At 41.0% G+C, this 21,558-nt stretch overlaps 1 protein-coding gene across 1 annotated transcript in view; it reads left to right on the forward strand.

The window, feature by feature from the left end:
• The window catches only part of LOC110529233 (MAM domain-containing glycosylphosphatidylinositol anchor protein 2), a 355,390-nt gene that overhangs the window by 310,730 nt on the left and 23,102 nt on the right, over positions 1-21,558 (forward strand). The window contains exons 13-14 of the mRNA XM_036985374.2: positions 8,400-8,420; positions 13,824-13,979. Coding sequence (XP_036841269.2) covers positions 8,400-8,420; positions 13,824-13,979 — 177 coding nt within the window. The remainder of the gene's footprint in view (positions 1-8,399; positions 8,421-13,823; positions 13,980-21,558) is intronic.

Below are 21,558 nucleotides of genomic sequence, written 5' to 3' on the forward strand. Positions count from 1 at the left end.
CCAGTATCATGCTGTGGGGATATTCTTCATCGGCAGGGACTGGGAAACTGGTCAGAATTGAAGGAATTATGGATGGCGATACATAAGGGAAATTCTTGAGGGAAACCTGTTTCAGTCTTCCAGAGATTTGAGACTGGGACGGGGGTTCACCTTCCGGCAGGACAATGACCCTAATTATACTGCTAAAGCAACACTCAAGGTGGTTTAACCTCTAGCGACGAGCAATCCCGGATCCGGGAGCGTAATCATAGCCTCAAGCGCATTACCATAACGCAACGTTTCCTATTCATGAAAATCGCAAATGAAATGAAATAAATATATTGAAACACAAGCTTAGCCTTTTGTTAACAGCACTGTCATCTCAGATTTTCAAAATATGCTTTTCAACCAAAGCTACAGAAGCATTTGTGTAAGAGTATTGATAGCCTAGCATAGCATTAAGCCTAGCTAGCATTCAGCAGGCAACATTTTCACAAAAACAAGAAAAGCATTCAAATAAAATCATTTACCTTTGAAGAACTTCGGATGATTTCAATGACGAGACTCTCAGTTAGATAGCAAATGTTAATTTTTTTCCAAAAAGATTATTTGTGTTGGCGAAATAGCTCCGTTTTGTTCATCACGTTTGGCTAAGAAAAAGACCGGAAAATGCAGTCACTACAACGCCAAAGTTTTTTCCAAATTAGCTCCATAATATCGACAGAAACATGGCAAACGTTGTTTAGAATCAATCCTCAAGGTGTTTTTCACATATCTATTTGATAATATATCAGTCGTGACAGTTGGTTTCTCATCAGAAGCAAACGGAAAAATACTGCAGCTGGAGATTACGCAATATTTGCAACGGAGGACACCAAGCGACCACCTGGTAGATGTAGTCTCTTATGGTCAATCTTCTAATGATATGCCTACAAATACGTCACAATGCTGTCGACACCTTGGGGAAGCGACAGAAAGCCTAAGCTCATTCGTGGCCCATTCACAGCCATATAAGGAGTCATTGGCATGAGGCGGTTTAAAAAAATGCGGCACTTCCTGATTGGATTTTTATCTGGGTTTTGCCTGTGGCACTCACAGACAATATTTGCAGTTTTAGAAACGTCAGAGTGTTTTCTTTCCAAAGCTGTCAATTATATGCATAGTCGAGCATCTTTTCGTGACAAAATATCTTGTTTAAAACGGGAACGTTTTTCATCCAAAAACATTTAAATGTCTTGGAATGGTCTAGTCAAAGCCCAGACCTCAATCTAATTAAGAATCTGTGGTATGACTTAAAGATTGTTGTACACCAGCAGGAACCCATCCAACTTGAAGGAGCTGGAGCAGTTTTGCCTTGAAGAATGGGCTAAAATCCCAGTGACTAGATGTGCATTTCTTCCCTTAAACTCAGAAACCTCTCTACAATCTCTGTCTTTCCGTCTAATGTTACTTTACCAGGTGAACATTTTCTTGAATTATAGTCAAAACAAACATTACTCTGTTATCTCTTCCTCCCTTTCGTCAATTCAAAAAATCTATTTTAAAATAAACCAAAATAATGTGTCTCACGAGATTAAACTACGAGGGTTTTCCTGAGTTGCATTGTTCTTGAAACTCCCAAATATGTTATCTCTTGTTTCGCTGGTGGTACTTTACCATATAATTACCTTGTGACCCTACTCTACCACATTGTTTACTAATGTGGCAATGTTTGGTATGAGTTTCTTCGTCTTTTTATGCCAATAACAAATTCACTACATTTGTATCAACACAGAACCCTCTAATCTACACCCGTTAGTAATTATTTTAAATGCATCGTGAAACAAAGTTTGACTATCTGTAAACATCATTCGTGCTCTTGCCCAAATACAGTTGAAGTCACAAGTTTACATACACCTTAGCCAAATACATTTAAACTCAGTTTTTCACAATTCCTGACATTTAATCCTAGTAAAAATGCCCTGTCTTAAATCAGTTAGGATCACCACTTTATTTTAAGAATGTGAAATGTCAGAATAATAGTAGAGAATGATTTATTTAAGCTTTTCTTCCTTTCATCACATTTCCAGTGGGTCAGAAGTTTACATACACTCAACTAGTATTTGGTAGCAGTGCCTTTAAATTGTTTAACTTGGGTCAACGTTTTGGGTAGCCTTCCACAAGCTTCCCACAATAAGTTGGGTTAATATTGGCACATTCCTCCTGACAGAGTTGGTGTAACTGAGACAGGTTTGTAGGCCTCCTTGCTTGCCCACGCTTTTTCAGTTCTGCACACAAATTTACTATACGATTGAGGTCAAGGCTTTGTGATGGCCACTCCAATACCTTGACATTGTTGTCCTTAAGCCGTTTGACACAACTTTGGAAGTATGCTTGGGGTCATTGTCCATTTGGAAGACCCATTTGCGACCAAGCTTTAACTTCCTGACTGATGTCTTGAGATGTTGCTTCAATATAGCCACATAATTTTCCAGCCTCATGACGCCATCTATTTTGTGAAGTGCACCAGACCCTCCTGCAGCAAAGCACCCCCACAACATGATGATGCCACCCCTGTGCTTCATGGTTGGGATGGTATTCTTCAGCTTGCAGGCCTCCCCCTTTTTCCTCCAAACATAATGATGGTCATTATGGCCAAACAGTTCTATTTTTGTTTCATCAGACCAGAGGACATTTCTCCAAAAAGTACGATCTTTGTCCACATGTGCACTTGCAAACCGTAGTCTGGCTTTTTTATGGCGGTTTTGGAGCCGTGGCTTCTTCCTTGCTGAGCGGCCTTTCAGGTTATGTTGATATAGGACTCATTTTTACTGTGGACATAGATACTTTTTACCTATTTCCTCCAGCGTCTTCACAAGGTCCTTTGCTGTTGTTCTAGGATTATTTTGCACCAAAGTAGGTTCATCTCCAGGAGACAGAACATGTCTCCTTCCTGAGCGATATGACGGCTGCGTGGTCCCATTGTGTTTATACTTACGTACTATTGTTTGTACAGGTGAACGTGGTACATTCAGGCGTTTGGAATCTGCTCCCAAGGATGAACCAGACTTATGGAGGTCTACAATTTTTTTCTGAGCACTTGGCTGATTTCTTTTGATTTTCCCATGATGTCAAGCAAAGAGGCACTGAGTTTGAAGGTAGGCCTTGAAGTACATCCACAGGTACAGCTCCAATAGACTCAAATAATGTCAATTAGCCTATCAGAAGCTACTAAAGCCATGATATCATTTTCTGGAATTTTCCAAGCTGTTTAAAGGCACATTCAACTTGGTGTTTGTAAACTTCTGACCCACTGGAATTATGATACAGTGAATTATAAGTGAACTAATCTGTCTGTAAACAATTGTTGGAAAAATTACTTGTGTCATGCACAAAGTAGATGTCCTAACCAACTTGCCAAAACTATAGTTTGTTAACAAGAAATTTGTGGAGTGGTTGAAAATCAAGTTTTAATGACTCCAAACTTCCGACTTCAAATGTAAGTATTCAGAACCTTTGCTATGAGTCTCGAAATTGAGCTCAGATGCATCCTGTTTTCCATTGATCATCCTTGAGATGTTTCTAAAACTTGATTGGAATCCACTGGTGGTAAATTCAAATGATTGGACATTATTTGGAAAGGCACACACCTGTCTATGTAAGTTCCCACACTTGACAGTGATTGTCAGAGCAAAAACCAAGCCATGAGGTCAAAGGAATTGTCCATAGAGCTCCGAGACAGGATTGTGTCGAGGAACAGATCTGGGGAAGGGTACCAAAACATTTCTGCAGCATTGAAGGTCACCAAGAACACAGTAGCCTCCATGGAAGAAGTTTGGAACCACCAAGACTCTTCCTAGAGATGGCTCCCCGGCCAAACTGAGCAATCGGGGAAGAAAGTCCTTAGTCAGGGAGGTGACCAGAAACCCGATGGTCACTCTGACAGAGCTCCATAGTTCCTCTGTAGAGATGGGAGAACCTTCCAGAAAGACAGCCATCTCTGTAGCACTCCACCAATCAGGCCTTTATTTTAGAGTGGCCAGACATAATCCACTCCTCAGTAAAAGCCACATGACAGCCCGCTTGGAGTTTGCCAAGAGGCACCTAAAAGACTCTCAGACCATGAGAAACTAAATGATCTGGTCTGATGAAACCAAGATTGAACTCTTTGGCGTGAATGCCAAGCGTCACGTCTGGAGGAAACCAAGCACCACTGATCACCTGGCCAATGCGATCCCTACGGTGAGGCATGGTGGTGGCAGCATCATGCTATGGGGATGTTCTTCAGTGGCAGGGACTGGGAGTCTAGTCAGGATCGAGGGAAAGATGAACAGAGCAAAGTATAGAGAGATCTTTGATGAAAACCTAATCCAGAGCTCTAAGGATGGGAGAAACTCCCCAAATACAGGTGTGCAAAGCTTGTAGCGTCATACCCAAGAAGACTCAAGACTCAAGGCTTTAATCGCTGCCAAAGGTGCTTCAACAAGTACTGAGTAAAGGGTCTGAATACCTATGTAAATGTGATATTTCAGTGTTTTATCTTTAATAAATGTGCAAACATTTCTAAAAACCTTGCGTTTGTTTTGTCATTATGGGGTATCGTGTGTAGATTGATGAGGGGGGAAAACTATTTAATCCATTTTGGAATAAAGCTGTAACGCAACAAAATGTGGAAAAGTCAAGGGGGTCTGAATACTTTCCGAATGCACTGTTTGTCACATTTATATATGGGTCTTAAATATATAATAATACATTTTTAAATCACTTCTTGGATATATAAGACCATATATATATTACTTTTCTGTATTGGGTTGACCAGGGCTGGGCTCTGGTCAAAAGTAGTGCACTATATAGTGAATAGGGTCCCATTTGGGACACACTAACTGTAATCACATACCAAGCTTCCACTTATTTCTAGAACTCCAGCAGATTGTCAAATCTAGTTAGTCTAGTAATGCATTAGAGTATACCTACTCAGTAAGGGACATTTGTACAAGACATTTCTAAGAAGTGTACCTGCACGTGTACAAGCGAAGAGTACACTCATAAGCACTATCCCTAACTAACTTGATTATTGATTGAATCAATGATGAAATGCACACAAGTACCATTGAGAAAAGGTTTCACAGCTTGCCTGGAAGCTCTTAGCCCCCATAGTTCACATAGTATAGTATGACACAATTTCCAGCCTATAGTGCTCAAGAAGGCACCTCAAATGACTATGCTACAATGAACACAATGTCTTTGATGGGACATTCACAACTTATTGTTTGGCAACTACAGCGTCTTGTTTACAGAGACGGACTGTCTTGTCAGTGGTGTGAAAAGACTAATTTAAAAACTTGAGTCTTCATTTCCCTTCACTGTCTAAACCTGGACAATCAGACCAAATTATTTTTAAGCATGCTGTGCTCATTTTCATTAGGCCTATTTCGTCTTGTCATAGGCTAACTCGGTTCACTTTTCATTTTCAAAAAACAATTACTGTACGAGATAGAGATGGAAATATATTCTAAAAGACCCCATGCAGTCTTGTCATATTATTTTTAAATCATTACTGTGTGTGATTATTTAATGAAAATATCTCCAAAACATATTTGTCATCATTTATTACCCTGAGCCTCCTTTGGCTCTTGAAATGCTCAGTCTAAGCGTGTGGGCATTAGGAAACAAATTTGAAGATATTTACATACACAGCCCTGATAGGCTGATCTAGAACACATCCCCCAACTCCTTACCCAGATGAACAGTCATTTTCGTGTGTGTGCGCTTGTGTGTGTGTGTGCGCTTGATAGTGAAGGTGTTGAAGGGCAGAGGGGGGGAAATATGACTGAACCACACATTCATTTAAACTGAGGCTGTGTGACTCAGAGGTTGCAAGTAAAATAACAGTCAAACGAAGCATATTTTCATAAGCAAGGCCTGAAAAACAGGTATAGGGGGAAAGGGGTAAAGATAGGGGGAAGGGGAGTGTAGAGAGAAAGGGGGAAAGATAGGGGGAAGGGGAGTGTGGAGAGAAAGGGGGAAAGAGAGGGGGAAGGGGAGTGTTCTTTATAAAGTAATTGCCTTTACGTTTGGTCGTGTTTTGGCTTTATGAGCACTGTAGTACATCATGCTACAGTGATGGGGATGTGTGAAACTTTCCAGAAAGATTAAAACTGTCCTTCTTGCTTTTATTCCCTCCTCTTCTGTCCTCTCCTCTCTTCTCCTTTCTTCTCCTCTCTTATCATCCTCTCCTCTTGTCTATTGTCTTTTTCCCCCCTCTCCGTTCCTCTTCTCTTTCCTCCCCCCTCTTTCCAACTTCAGACATTTTTAGTTATAGTCCATCATCCTCTCCCTCCCCCTTCCTCTCCTCTTTCCTCTGTTCCACTATCTCTTATTTCCTGTCTTTCTTCTCCCTTTTATTGTTATGGATTGAGAAACAGCTGTCCTTGTAGTTAAATTGCAACAACGAGTCAGAAAAATGTGTTCTATTACATATTCTATAACGTTCGCTCAGGCCTTTCAGTTTTCCCCAGTGTATAAGAGACCCGACTGGCCCTTCAGTTCTTAATCAATATTCCTTTACACATGCTTTCTTTGTGGGGATGATTTGTTGTTGCTTGTTTTAATCGAGTGGATTCAAATCAATTCGTAGCTGTGTTCCATAAATCATTGTCGGTGATGGGTTCTGACTCCTAAACTTGAAATAATGAGTCCCATAGTCAGGTTTCTACACCAGAAGTTAATGGTTATCTGTAGGAGGAATGTGCATAGAGGAGGCCATTAAGCTTGGAACGTACTGAATAAAGGAAAGCCAATCACATGGTTGCAGTCACTGATAAGGGTGGAGAGAGAGAGGTGGTTTAGTGAGGAATGGGGGCCCAGGTCAGGTCACATTACGGGAGAAGGAACAGTTTATTGCCCACATCGCTTAACTTCCTTGCCTAGCCATACAGATGTAATGCTTAGAGGAAAGGAGGACACCACACACAAATTGGGGTATGTATACTGGGGTTGGTGGAACCATGTCTTTGTCTTATGCAGCTGTTATGACCCAGTGGGTGAATAAACTTGGTTTGAGCTCTACTAATCGTCCGTGAGTTTTTACTTGGTTCGTTTAGAACCTAACATTGATAAAGGTGACACAGTTGTGCGGTTAAGCTGATGTATCACATGGGACAGGAATTGATCATTAAAATGTCATGCATCTTCCTGACAGCTTAAATTGTATTTACTCCGCAAAACATTTACTGCAGGGCTAACTGGTTTATATTGAAACAAACCGTGTTTTTTACCCTTGACGCTTCTGTGTTTGCCACGGAGCTAAACCCTCTGAAGTGATCAATGAGGAATGTTGAAGAAGCCGGGCAGAGAAGAGGCAGGTGGAATGCATAATGACCCTGAAAGGTATTTTAATAGAGGAACACTGTACTGGACTGGAGCAACCATTTTTATGTGGAATTTCACCGCTGTAGTTCTTCTCGTGTTTATGTAACTGTAGTGATGAGGATGGTATGATAGACAGGTCACCAGTGGGTTGCCGGAGATAATTTATAGGGTTGTGTTTTCCTGTCTATTTGACCAGGAAAAACTCTAGGCCCTAGTTAAAAGTTATACAAGGCCTTACGTTTTTCCTCATCACTTCACATTCTGTGCCTCACATGCCTCGCAGTGTATTTAATTAAGTTAGGGCGCTTGTTAGTGGAAGTCACCTTGGTTAAGGACATCAGCAAGGCAAGTAAAGGGTAATAGTGATAATCTGTTTTATTTATAAGCTCATTAATGTGGCCGGGCTATTCTTAGTAATCCCAATCTCACACAGTAGATAGAGATAGCAAAGAGGGGTGTGTGTGTGTGTGTGTGTGTGTGTGTGTGTGTGTGTGTGTGTGTGTGTGTGTGTGTGTGTGTGTGTGTGTGTGTGTGTGTGTGTGTGTGTGTGTGTGTGTGTGTGTGTGTGTGTGTGTGTGTGTGTGTGTGTGCGTGCGTGCGTATTTCAGATGTGTACAGCATCCTTTTTTATTTCAAATGTCTTTAATTTGTTATTGGATCCCTTCCCATCTTTAACTCTGATACTGATTGTGTATGGAGATGGAGACTGGAGATGATTTCTCTATCAGTTATGACATTTTAAAGTTGATTAACATTTCCACTTCCAATGGGGGATTGAAACTCTACAGCTAATTGTACTCTGAGAGAATGTAGAAGTTGGGAAGATGGCCATCAGGAAACAGACTTCGAAGTTTACCAGATGCTTCTTATTTTCAGTCACTACATCTTTCTGTTAATAATTAAGTTACACACTGTTTGTGTACTATGACATTATGATCTATTGTGAGTCAGCACACATCAAAGACAAAACCCAAACCATTGTCAGCAAAGTGCTGTTTAAATGATGGAACACTATTGTATTGTTTACTAATAGCTTTCTCTCCCTCTCCTTCTGCCATTTTGTTTTTCAGCTCCTGTCAACCCTCACCTGAGTAAGTAACAGCTTTATTTATTCATTAAGTCTGACACATCACAGAAACACAGCATGTTTCTGAACATTATGAGGAACATTCCTCAGACCTGAACTAGGCAGAGCTGAGCAGCTCTGGGAGCAACATGGAGACTTGTTGGTTGTGGAGAGTCCTGTGGAGTAGTTCTACTGTAATTTTCCATATACAGTGAGCTCCAAAAGTATTGGGACAGTGACCATTTTTTGTTTGTTTTGGCTTTGTACTCCAGCACTTTCGATTCAAAATGATACAATGACTAGCAAGTTGAAGTGCAGACTGCCAGCTTTAATTTGTGTGTATTTTCATTCATATCGGGTGAACTGAAATTACAGAGCTTTTTGTACGTAGTCCCACATTTTAGGGGACAAAAAGTATTGGGACAAATTCACTTATACTGGTAGGGTATTAAAGTAGTAAAAAGTGAAGTAATTGGTCCCGTATTCATAGTACGCAACGACTACATCAAGTGTGTGGCTCTACACCATTGTTGGATGCATTTGTTTTGGTTGTGTTTCAGATTATTTTGTGCCCTGTTGTAGTGGCAAGAGGTTAACCATGTCTTGGGGGTATGATTTGTACCGTCTACACTTTAACCTCATAGTCATTTCAAATCCAAAGTGCTGGAGTACAGAGCTAAAATCACCCAAATCTATCACTGCCCCAATACTTTTGGAGATCCACTGTAACCACACTGGGAAGAGCTGCCTAATATTCTGTTGGAACAATGTGTGGAGGAGAGATAGTCATTTTCAGGGTGTGTATATGTGGGCATGGGGTGAAGGGTGGGTGTGTGCGTGCATGCATGTGTATAGTGCTTGTTAATAATGCATTTCATGTGTTCTCTCCAATGTTCACACATTATGTGATAATCAGGTGCCGTGTACATTCCCGCTACAGTATCTTATTACAGGAAAACTCCACATTTACTACGGTACTTCCTACTTCACAAGCACTCATTTGCCGAAGTGTACTGTGCTGTGTTAATGTGTTGGGTTAGCAGCCGTTACCGCATACAAATCCCAAATATAATCATTACCAGCATCATTATCAAACCCCCTATAGATCGCAGCCAATCTTATCTAAACTGTACATCTGATCTGTACACCTCCTCCTTGCTGATCCTCCCCTCCATACTCCCTCCTCGTCCTCCTCCCCATTTTCCATCTCCTCATCACCCCCCCCCCCCCCCCCCCCCCCCACACACACACACTCCTCCCCTCCTAATCCCCCTTCTATCTCCAGTAAGGCCCAGGTCCATTTAGCTTAGCTTACAGTGGATTGACATTACCAGCAAGACTCTAGGGGCCAGAACCCCATTTAGATCTGCATGCCTGAAGGCTGGAGGGGAGAGAAGTCAAGAGCTGAGGCCCATCTCTCTCTTTCTGGCTGTCTTAGCTGGGCCACACTCACTCTGTGTGTGTGTGTGTGTGTGTGTGTGTGTGTGTGTGTGTGTGTCTCGCTCTCCTTTTTTCTCTCACTCCTCTCTCTCTCAATCGCTCCCCCTCTCCTCCTCATCTTCTCTCCACTACGCGTGTAAAGCCTCAAGCTCCTGCCTCCACCGAGGTCGCCACTCCAAACTGCTCCCAGCTACCTTTTAATAAATCAATGAATATTTATCGCACGCTCCTGTATCCAGAATCTAAATGCTGTTTTTTTACCCACCCTTTGAGGACAGTTCTATTTCTAAATCTCTTCTGATTATATGGTATTGATGTCATATTATATTGTTCCATATAAAATAAAATTGTATTTGTCTCTGAATACAACAGCTGAATTCCTTACAGTGAAATGCTTACTTACAAGCTTAATCAACAATGCAGTTTTTTTTATTGTTAAGAAAATGTTTATTAAATAAACTAAAGAAAAAAAAGTAATACAATAAAATAACTATAACGAGGCTATATACAGGGGGTACCGGTACAGAGTCAATGTGCCGGGGTACAGGTTAGTCGAGGTAATATGAACATGTAGGTAGGGGTAAAGTGACTATGTATTGATAATTAACAGCAATGCAAATAGTCAAGGTGGCCATTTGATTAATTGTTCAGCAGTCTTATTACATGGGGGTAGAAGCTGTTAAGGAGCCTTTTGGTCTTAGACTTGGCGCTCCGGTACCGCTTGCCGTGCAATAGCAGAGAGAACAACAGTCTATGACTTTGGTCTGAGGACCCATGTCAAGTCTTTTCAGTCTCCTGAAGGGGAATGGGCATTGTCGTGCTTCACAACTTCACAACTTCACTTCACAACTTCACAACTTCACTTCACAACTGTCTTGGGTGTGTTTGGACCATGATAGTTTGCTGGTGATGTAGACACCAAGGAACTTGAAGCTCTCGACTCGCTTCACTACAGCCCCGTCAATGTGAATGGGGGCGTGTTTGGCCCTCATTTTCCTGTAGTCAGCAATCAGCTCCTTTGTCTTGGTCATGTTGGAGAGGTCTCTGACCTCCTCGCTACAGGCAGTCTCATCGTTGCCGGTGATCACGCCTACCACCGTTGTGTTGTCAGCAAACTTAATGATGGTGTTAGTGAGTGAGTGAACAGGGAGTACAGGATGGGACTGAGCACGCACCCCCGTGGGGCCACCGTGTTGAGGATGAGCGTGGCAGATGTGTTGTTGCCTACCCTTGCCACCTGAAGGTGGCCCATCAGGAAGTCCAAGATCCATTTGCAGAGGGAGATGTTTAGTCCCGGGGTCCTAAGCTTAGTGATGAGCTTTGTGGGCACTATGGTGTTGAATGCTGAAATGTCGTCAATGAAAAGCATTCTCACATAGGTGTTCATTTTGTCCATGTGGGAAAGGGCAGTGTGGAGTGCAATTGAGATTGCATCATCGGCTATGGAGAGCGTGATCACAAAGTTGTCTGGAACAGCTGGTGCTCTCATGCATTCATCAGTGTTGCTTGCCTAGAAGCAAGCATAAAAGGCATTTAGCCTGTTTGGTAGTCTCGCGTCACTGGGAAGCTCATTGCTGGGTTTCCCTTTGTAGTCTGTAATAGTTTGCAAGCCCTGCCACACAGAGTCAGCTGGTATAGTAAGATTTAATCTTAGTCAATATTGACGATTTGCCTGTTTGATGGTTCGTTTGAGGGCATAGAGTGATTTCTTAAGTGTCTGGATTAGTGTCCCGCTCCTTGAATGTGACAGCTCTAGCATTTAGTTTGGTGCGGATGTTGCCTTTAATTCTGGTTGGGACATGTACATGCGGTCACTGTGGGGACGACGTCATTGATGCACTTATTGATGAAGCCAGTGACTGAGGTGGTATACCCCTCAATGCTAGCAAAACAGTCCTGTAGTTTAGTATCCACGTCATCTGACCACTTTCGTATTGAGCGAGTCACTGGTACTTCCTGCTTTAGTTTTTGCTCGTAAGCAGGAATCAGCAGGATACAATCATGGTCAGATTTGCCAAAGGGAGGGCGAGGAAGAGCTTTGTATGCATCTATGTGTGTGGCGTAAAGGTGGTCTAGAGTTTTTTTCCTCTGGTTGCACGTGACATGCTGGTGCATGGAAAACCGTATATTATCCATGTCGTCGTCCAGACACAACATGAAATATTACAGGTTTTAATGTCCCGTTAGTAGGATAGTCTCGAACAGAGCTCATCCAGATGGTAGAGGCAGGTTACCCACTTGCCAACAAATTCTCACAAAGGACCCGGATCTGCCACCCCTGTATTTTTATATATTTAACCTTAATTTAACAAGGCAAGTCAGTTAAGAACAAATTCTTATTTACAATGACGGCCTACCCCGGCCAAACCCGGATGACGCTGGGCCAATTGTGCGTCTCCCTATGGGATTCCCAATCACGGCCGAATGTGATACAGCCTAGATTCGAACCAGGGACTGTAGATGCACTGAGATGCAGTGCCTTAGACTGCTGCGCCACTCAGGAGCTCGTTGGTCTGTCTTCTCCTCATGCGAATGACGGGATTTTGGGCCTGGTCCGGGAACAACAATATACCCTTCTCATCAGAATCATTAAAGAAAAAATCTTTGTCCAGTTTGAGGTGAGTAATCGCTGTTCTGACATCCAGAAGCTATTTTCGGTCATAAGAGACGGTAGTAGAAATATTATGTTCAAAGAAAGTTGCAAACAATGTGAAAAAACACACAAAATAGCACAATGGGTTAGGACCCTGTAAAACGGCAGTATCTCCTCCGGCGCCATTATAATAATGAGTTATATATGAATGTCTCAGAGATGATAGTGTTAGGCTTAGAACGTTTATTTAATGGGCTCTCAAGTGTGTGTGTGTATTTGTATGCCTGTCAGCCTTCCTGCTCCCATGTGTGTGTGTTCTCAAACTTGAGATGACGGCCATATCTCTTTGAGAATACCATTGGGGTTACCTCAGTAACCTATGAACTCTAGCCTTAGGCCTTCCCATTGCCACACTTGATTCACAACCTGTGTTTTTCAACAGTAGTACAACAGCATTTCAACTTACAGTATATAATGCACTGCCACCATTCATGGCTCAATAGTGTTGTTCATGGTCAGAGATTACATTCCTCAAGCCGTAACTCTTAGCCTCGCAAAGCTACCTGATCCCGCGAGCTTACATTAAACGCTGCACAGATATCAGTCCAATGTTTAATGTAAGATCGCGGGATCAGGTGGCTTTGCGAGGCTAAGAGCTCTCTCATTGTTTGAAACACATGCATCGACCCGTGTTGATTTTCACATGATTAACTTCAGCAGTATGTCCTCTTATAGAATGCATTGTATAGCAGTCAAGCATGGTCCACTAGATTGATTCATGGTCAGCTTTCTGAAGACATTCATAGCAGTCAATCATGATCCACTAGATTGATTCATGGTCAGCTATCTGAATCCATCCATTGGGTGAACTGCTCTCATTGGTAGACATGCATAATAGTACCCATTGACCCATGTGTTTATTCACATGAACAACACAATAATACAACAGCAGGTCCCATTATAGAATGTACCAGCGCCATTCATTCATGGTTCAGTAGCCAATGTCATCATGGTTATTTTATTGTGTTTCTATTTCCTTTCTTATTTAGAAAATATTTTTCTTACTTTTTATCTCTGCAATGTTGGGAAAGGGCTCGTAAGTAAGCATTTCACAGTAAAGTCTACACCTGTTGTATTCGGCGCATGTGACTAATACAATTTGATTTGATCTACTATAGCCATAGAGATACCTTGAGGAGGTGCTATCTAGTTTAAAAAAATGTATGTCTACATTTTGACAGTGTTATGACTATAACAGTGTTTCTCTGTCTGTGTTTCATGAGAGTTACTGCAGCGTTCATCTAAGACTTCAAAACCATAGACATATGTTGAGGTTCTAGTATTTATATTTCTATGATGACTACAGCAGTGGGTTTTTTTTGTCCCGTGCTTCAGGAGAGTTCCACTGCAGCTTCGAAGAGGAGCCCATCTGCATGTTCACGCAGGACAAGAATGACGACTTTGATTGGACGAGACACAGTGCAGCCACCCGTGACACCAAGTACACGCCCAACACTGGGCCTAGCGACGACCGCAGCGGATCCAAACAGGGTGAGCCAACCAGGAAGGAAGACACAGCTATGTATTGTTTTGATGTCATTGGGATCTTAGGTGCACTGTGTTTGGGAATCTTCACTGCAACGAAGAAGGTCATAAGGTAATTGTTTTGCCCCACATTTAGCTACATTAGCCAGTTTAACTAGCTAGAGTTATTTACACTTATTTGCAATTGGTTAGCGTCAGTGTATTGGAACGGTTGTCTTTCTATGTGATCTTTTAGAAATCTTATTTTAGTCTTGACCCTGGTAGTCCACTCAGCACAGATGCTGTACTCACAACCCACTACACATGGGTCAATATCAACACAATGGAACATGCAACAAGCAACCTTCAGCACTCTCATTTTCATGGTACTCATCACTCTCTCTTTCTCTCAGTCTCTTTCTCTCTCTCTATGTAACATACAGCAGTTTACAATGTAAACACAGGCAAATTGTTTGAATGTAGCACACATAGATGTTCTTGGAAGAGCAGAAAAAAGACTAACTACTAGACAACAAAAGTATGTATCTTTCTTTAGTGATGGAGAGAATAGTTTCTGTGAGTGGCTGCTTTACAAAAACTGAGAGAACAAAAAGAGATTGGAAGAAAGAACAAATAAATGAATAAAAAGGCCTCCCACTGGTGATAGTGAAGGACAGATTGAGTCTAATAATGTAATTTAGAATTAGGAAGTCATTTACTGCTGGCACGGCCAATCAAGGATGACCTGAAGGAGAACCACACACACACACCGGTCAACCATGGTGACTCAATCTATCTGACACTAGACACACGTCACACTACTCAGTCACACACACACACACACACACTGTGAGAAATTGTGCTAGTTGGCCTGAGTGTGTCAGTCCTGAGGGAGAGTGAGCAGTAATCTAGTCTTTATTGGAATGCAGCAGAGGCAGTAGACAGCTCTAGGAGCAACAGCAGCTGAAGTTGTAAATAATGTATTGGCTTTAATCACTCTAATGGGATAAAACTGTCCAGCATTTCATTACCAGCCCACCATTCCTAAGGGGCTGCAATTATCTGATGTCAAATTCAACAGAAGAAGAAATTCTATTTGATTTTGACTGGAGGGTGGGAAAGTTTGTTCTCCGTCCAAGCTACATTCCCCTGCCCCAAAGTGGGACTGTAGATGGGCTCTGGAATGAGACTTGCACCGTGTGAGGTTAGTTTCACTGCTGATTCTCCTACATTGAGACATGACCATCTTGTCTGCCCTCTGGTTTGTGTCTGGTTAATCTTACTAGAGAGAAAATAGGTCTTTAGTGGAAATGTTCTTTCAGTACTAGCTGCATGGATGTCACATTGGATGTGACATTGGATGTCACACTGCATGGATGTCACATAGTTTTTTCATTAAGGATTATAGGATATTGAGGGCTTGTTACAATATAACAATCATATTTAATATACTTTTTAAGGGGGTTTACAGCAAGAAAAAACTATGGGAACATAGGATGTGATCTGTCAATTCAATAATATGCATTCCAATAATACCCAGCACAAACCATTTTCTCAACGCAAATAATATGCTTCAGAAATAATAAGAATACCCCCCCCCCCCTCACGAATAATATATTTTCAATGTTCCAGAATCCTCATCAATGACCCAGTAACCTTAAATGACCTTTTAGTTTTGGTTAAGGCTACCCACGTTTAGTCGAGACGCACCCCAAAACTGGAATGAAAAGTCTCTTCTTTCTTTTCCCTTTTTCAATTCATTTTAGTTGATTCAGTTCAGTTTACAGTCTTTGCGCATTCAAAAAATATTTCCCCCGTAAAAGAAAAGGTAAGTCGGCCATGGAGGATCTCCAAAAACGATAAGGAAAAACTGATCTCAGGGTGTCTTGAAGGCACCGCCGCGCTCATGAAGCTTTCTCCGCTATCCATTTAGAAAATCCACAAGAAGGAAATCATCTTGACAGGTCAGGAACATGATCACAGTGCACAAAAGTACATCTAAAGCAAGGCAGGCTACAGTATTTTTCCATATCTTTGAAACTGGCACCCCAGAGTTTCACCCTGGCCATGTCCGAAATCTGGCTTGCCTACTACTTACTTAAACTGCATACTGTGTACTAATCGTACTACGTACTATTAAGCCCATACTGTTTATTGAAAAGTATGAAGTATGCAGTATGCCACGATGTACCAGACAACTGAGAACTCAGAAACAAAACAGGCCTGTAAAACGTATATAGGTTAAGAACTTTTTTGAAAGAGCACAGTTTGAAATAAAGAAAGAGAAAGTCAGTTGAACAACTGAATACCTTCAGTTTACAATTGGCTCATTCATCCCCCTCCTCTCCCCTGTAACTATTCCCCAGGTCGTTGCTGCAAATGAGAACGTGTTCTCAGTCAACTTACCTGGTAAAATAACGGATAAATAAATAAAAATAAATCTGAAATGTTTTCTTTCGCATTTAACCCAACCCCATCTGAATCAGAGAGGTGCGGGGGGCTGCATTAATCAACATCCAAACACAATCCTCTGCATCAGTTTACTAAGAACAGGCAGCAAACTGATTGGGCGGTTGTTAGAGCCAGCAAAGGGTGCTTGACCATTTTTAGGCTGTTTTGTTTCCTTCCACGCCTGTGTACACACCCTCCTTTAGGCTTTGGTTAAAGATGTATCAAAAAGGGCTGGCAATACAGTCTGCTACCCTTCTCAATAGTTTCCCATCAAGGTTATCTATTCCTAGTGGCTTATTAGAACAATAGTTTCCCATCAAGGTTATCTATACCTAGTGGCTTATTAGAACAATAGTTTCCCATCAAGGTTATCTATACCTAGTGGCTTATTAGAACAATAGTTTCCCATCAAGGTTATCTATACCTCGTGGCTTATTAGAACAATAGTTTCCCATCAAGGTTATCTATACCTAGTGGCTTATTAGAACAATAGTTTCCCATCAAGGTTATCTATACCTAGTGGCTTATTAGAACAATAGTTTCCCATCAAGGTTATCTATACCTCGTGGCTTATTAGAACAATAGTTTCCCATCAAGGTTATCTATACCTCGTGGCTTATTAGAACAATAGTTTCCCATCAAGGTTATCTATACCTAGTGGCTTATTAGAACAATAGTTTCCCATCAAGGTTATCTATACCTAGTGGCTTATTAGAACAATAGTTTTTCCACCTCTCCCTCACGAAATTGACCAAATTTAAAACATAAATCCTTCTCTTTCATTATTAGATTTTATACAAAAATATGATGGTTCACTGTTCAATGTTGTCATTCATTTCTGAGTTTTTCCATTTTACTAGTGAAATAGTTCTTGAAATTATTGGCAATATCAAACGGTTTTGTTATAAAGGTGCAATGTTCCAATGCTCTCTGGCAGATTTCTTAGCTGGGATAAATTATTCCCACCTCTGGTGCACAGCTTCAGAGAAGTCCTCGTTGAGGAAGATGTTGGTTCCTCTCAAGTTCTTGGCTCTCTCCAGAACAGCCATCTTGTCCTTAACCCTTAGTAACTTGACCACTGTCGGCCTGGGTCTGTCACCTAGTCTGGTTACATGTTTTCCAGACCTGTTGCTTGCGCTCCACCTCAATCTTCATATAGATTTATTTCCAGCTTTTCAGTGATAATTTTTCTTACATTTTCCTCAGACTCGGCCCAATTCTCATGTGAAGACTCTGGTATGCTATCCACAACAATGTTATTCCTCCTGGATTGTCCCTAGATAGTTTGTTTCCCCAGTCATTGGTAGTAATGATTCAACGAGAGTGCTGATGTCGTCTTGAGAGGACTTACATTTAGTTGTACTCTTGCTGCAAGTTTCTTTCACGACATCCACCTCTCCCTGGGAAAACTGTATACTGTTCTTAAGGTCCTGGACCTCTCTGCTCAGATCGTCCATTCTCTTGTTAGTGGGATTCATCCGAATTTAGACAAAACTCTTGAAGCTATTTTTCCTGTTGTTGTAACAACTGCTTGTAGATCTCTTTTTGATCATTTAAAAGATCCTTCCCCTGTGATAGAGGAACACCGTCCTCTCCATGACTCCCACCTTTGGCTTTGGATGCCATGGCAGCAATGTAGGCTAACGCTGGTACTCCACACCCTTCCAGAGATGGCAGGTTCCAGGACGGATTTAAACAGCAACAAACAGCAGGGTTTTAGACAGCCACAAGCCCAGTACAATCTGCGGTCCCAGCCACAAAGGGATCTTTCCTCATTATTGCTGGGTTGCAGAGTGGCGACCTCTACTCGTTGACCTAGCCAACCATAACTAGGCTACTCATGACGATGTATTGCTTTTTTGCTTTTTAATCACTTTGAGATTATGAAAAGCATCATAGTAATTAAATCCATTATAGTTTTTTTTTTTTTTTACCAAATATGGTTTACTTAGTTTTGTATAACAAAAATCTCTGACGAAATCCAAGAGGCCGGCACATAAGCTTCAATTATAAAAACAATAGATACTAGCAAGAGCGGTGTGCAGGTTTCTTTTTTCTATTTGTTATCGTGCACCTGCAAGAAGATGGCTCAGGTGTGCGAGTGCATTTTTTTATGTTGAAATTTTGAAAGTAAAACACACCAACAGTAGATGTACCGATATCCATTTTTTATTAGTATTACAAACAAGAAACACTTTTCAATGAGAACAGAAATTCACTTTGGGTTTAAAAAAAGTACCTAACCAAAAACAGTACAAAATGAATAAATAATAGCTACACTGAAAAAAAATATAAGCGCAACACATTTCAAAGCTTATCTGTCAGTGAGCATTTCGCATTTGCCAAGATAATCCATCCCCTGACAGGTATGCCATATCCAGAAGCTGTTTCAACAGCATGATCATTACACAGGTGCACCCAGTGCTGAGGACAATAAAAGTCAGCTCTAAAATATGCAGTTTTGTTACGCAACACAATGACACAGATGTCTGATCTTTCAAAAAAATGGTGGCGTCGTCAGCCAATTGTGAACATTTTATATTTTTGTCTTGTATCTGAATACCCCTAAAACTATCCATATTTATATGAAGTGCCATAACTTGTGTGACCAATAAAAATAAGAAAGGAGAAATTGGGCATCCTTGTTTAATGTCAAATCTTTGAAGATCCATGAGATAATTTAACAGAGCTGTTACTATTATTGTAAAGTGTCTTAATTACACTTTGAAAATATTGACCAAAACCAAAAAATCAAAGAGTCTCAAAAATAAAATAATGTTCAACTGTATCAAATTCCTTGTAAAAGTCTACAAATAGCTTTATTCTATATTCCATAATGTGCTCAATGTAGTCTGTCAAGTCCAATACTAGTCGAATATTATTACATACAGTGCCTTGCGAAAGTATTCGGCCCCCTTGAACTTTGCGACCTTTTGCCACATTTCAGGCTTCAAACATAAAGATATAAAACTGTATTTTTTTGTGAAGAATCAACAACAAGTGGGACACAATCATGAAGTGGAACGACATTTATTGGATATTTCAAACTTTTTTAACAAATCAAAAACTGAAAAATTGGGCGTGCAAAATTATTCAGCCCCTTTACTTTCAGTGCAGCAAACTCTCTCCAGAAGTTCAGTGAGGATCTCTGAATGATCCAATGTTGACCTAAATGACTAATGATGATAAATACAATCCACCTGTGTGTAATCGAGTCTCCGTATAAATGCACCTGCGCTGTGATAGTCTCAGAGGTCCGTTAAAAGCGCAGAGAGCATCATGAAGAACAAGGAACACACCAGGCAGGTCCGAGATACTGTTGTGAAGAAGTTTAAAGCCGGATTTGGATACAAAAAGATTTCCCAAGCTTTAAACATCCCAAGGAGCACTGTGCAAGCGATAATATTGAAATGGAAGGAGTATCAGACCACTGCAAATCTACCAAGACCTGGCCGTCCCTCTAAACTTTCAGCTCATACAAGGAGAAGACTGATCAGAGATGCAGCCAAGAGGCCCATGATCACTCTGGATGAACTGCAGAGATCTACAGCTGAGGTGGGAGACTCTGTCCATAGGACAACAATCAGTCGTATATTGCACAAATCTGGCCTTTATGGAAGAGTGGCAAGAAGAAAGCCATTTCTTAAAGATATCCATAAAAAGTGTTGTTTAAAGTTTGCCACAAGCCACCTGGGAGACACACCAAACATGTGGAAGAAGGTGCTCTGGGCAGATGAAACCAAAATTGAACTTTTTGGCAACAATGCAAAACGTTATGTTTGGCGTAAAAGCAACACAGCTGAACACACCATCCCCACTGTCAAACATGGTGGTGGCAGCATCATGGTTTGGGCCTGCTTTTCTTCAGCAGGGACAGGGAAGATGGTTAAAATTGATGGGAAGATGGATGGAGCCAAATACAGGACCATTCTGGAAGAAAACCTGATGGAGTCTGCAAAAGACCTGAGACTGGGACGGAGATTTGGCTTCCAACAAGACAATGATCCAAAACATAAAGCAAAATCTACAATGGAATGGTTCAAAAATAAACATATCCAGGTGTTAGAATGGCCAAGTCAAAGTCCAGACCTGAATCCAATCGAGAATCTGTGGAAAGAACTGAAAACTGCTGTTCACAAATGCTCTCCATCCAACCTCACTGAGCTCGAGCTGTTTTGCAAGGAGGAATGGGAAAAAATGTCAGTCTCTCGATGTGCAAAACTGATAGAGACATACCCCAAGCGACTTACAGCTGTAATCGCAGCAAAAGGTGTCGCTACAAAGTATTAACTTAAGGGGGCTGAATAATTTTGCACGCCCAATTTTTCAGTTTTTGATTTGTTAAAAAAGTTTGAAATATCCAATAAATGTCGTTCCACTTCATGATTGTGTCCCACTTGTTGTTGATTCTTCACAAAAAAATACAGTTTTATATCTTTATGTTTGAAGCCTGAAATGTGGCAAAAGGTCGCAAAGTTCAAGGGGGCCGATTACTTTCGCAAGGCACTGTATATGTCTGCCCTTCATAAAACCAGACTGGGTATCGTCAATGATTTGGTCAATACCTTTTTTAAGTCTTTCTGCAAAGATGGATGCAAGTATCTTTCCATCATTGTTCATTAATGTGATTGGTCTCCAATTTTCTAACATCATAGAATCTTTGTTTGGTTTAGGTATTACATAAATTAGGCCCACTGAATGTAAATTCAGAATTTCTTCTTTCTAAATTGTAAAAGTATTTTCTTTTTTTTCCCTTCCTCCAACCATCTCCATCTTGATCTGACAAATGTCCCTTTTGCTCTTTCTTCATACATTCGGTCCATTTCTAGTTGTAAAGAGAATAACTGAGCCTCTCCTTCTTCATCAAGGTCATCCATAGAGATTAGAGAAAGTATTTCCTTAACAAGTTTATCTTCCCTCAATCTTTTAAGTTCAGCAATTTATTTACCTCTCTTCGTGGCTGTTTGTCTTATTTCATACTTCATTAATTCCCAATATATCCCGTAAGACTTAAATAGTTGGGCTTTCCTCCAATTGTCTTGTATAATATCTTTGGCATCCATCTTGAAATTATCATCTTCCAACAGTCTACTATTGAGTTTCTAATAACTCCGATTCGGTTTAACTTCAGATCCATTAATATTTAAAGATAACA

Source organism: Oncorhynchus mykiss, chromosome 8, assembly GCF_057628025.1.
Source record: "Oncorhynchus mykiss isolate SJ-2025 chromosome 8, ASM5762802v1, whole genome shotgun sequence".
NCBI lineage: Eukaryota > Metazoa > Chordata > Actinopteri > Salmoniformes > Salmonidae > Oncorhynchus > Oncorhynchus mykiss.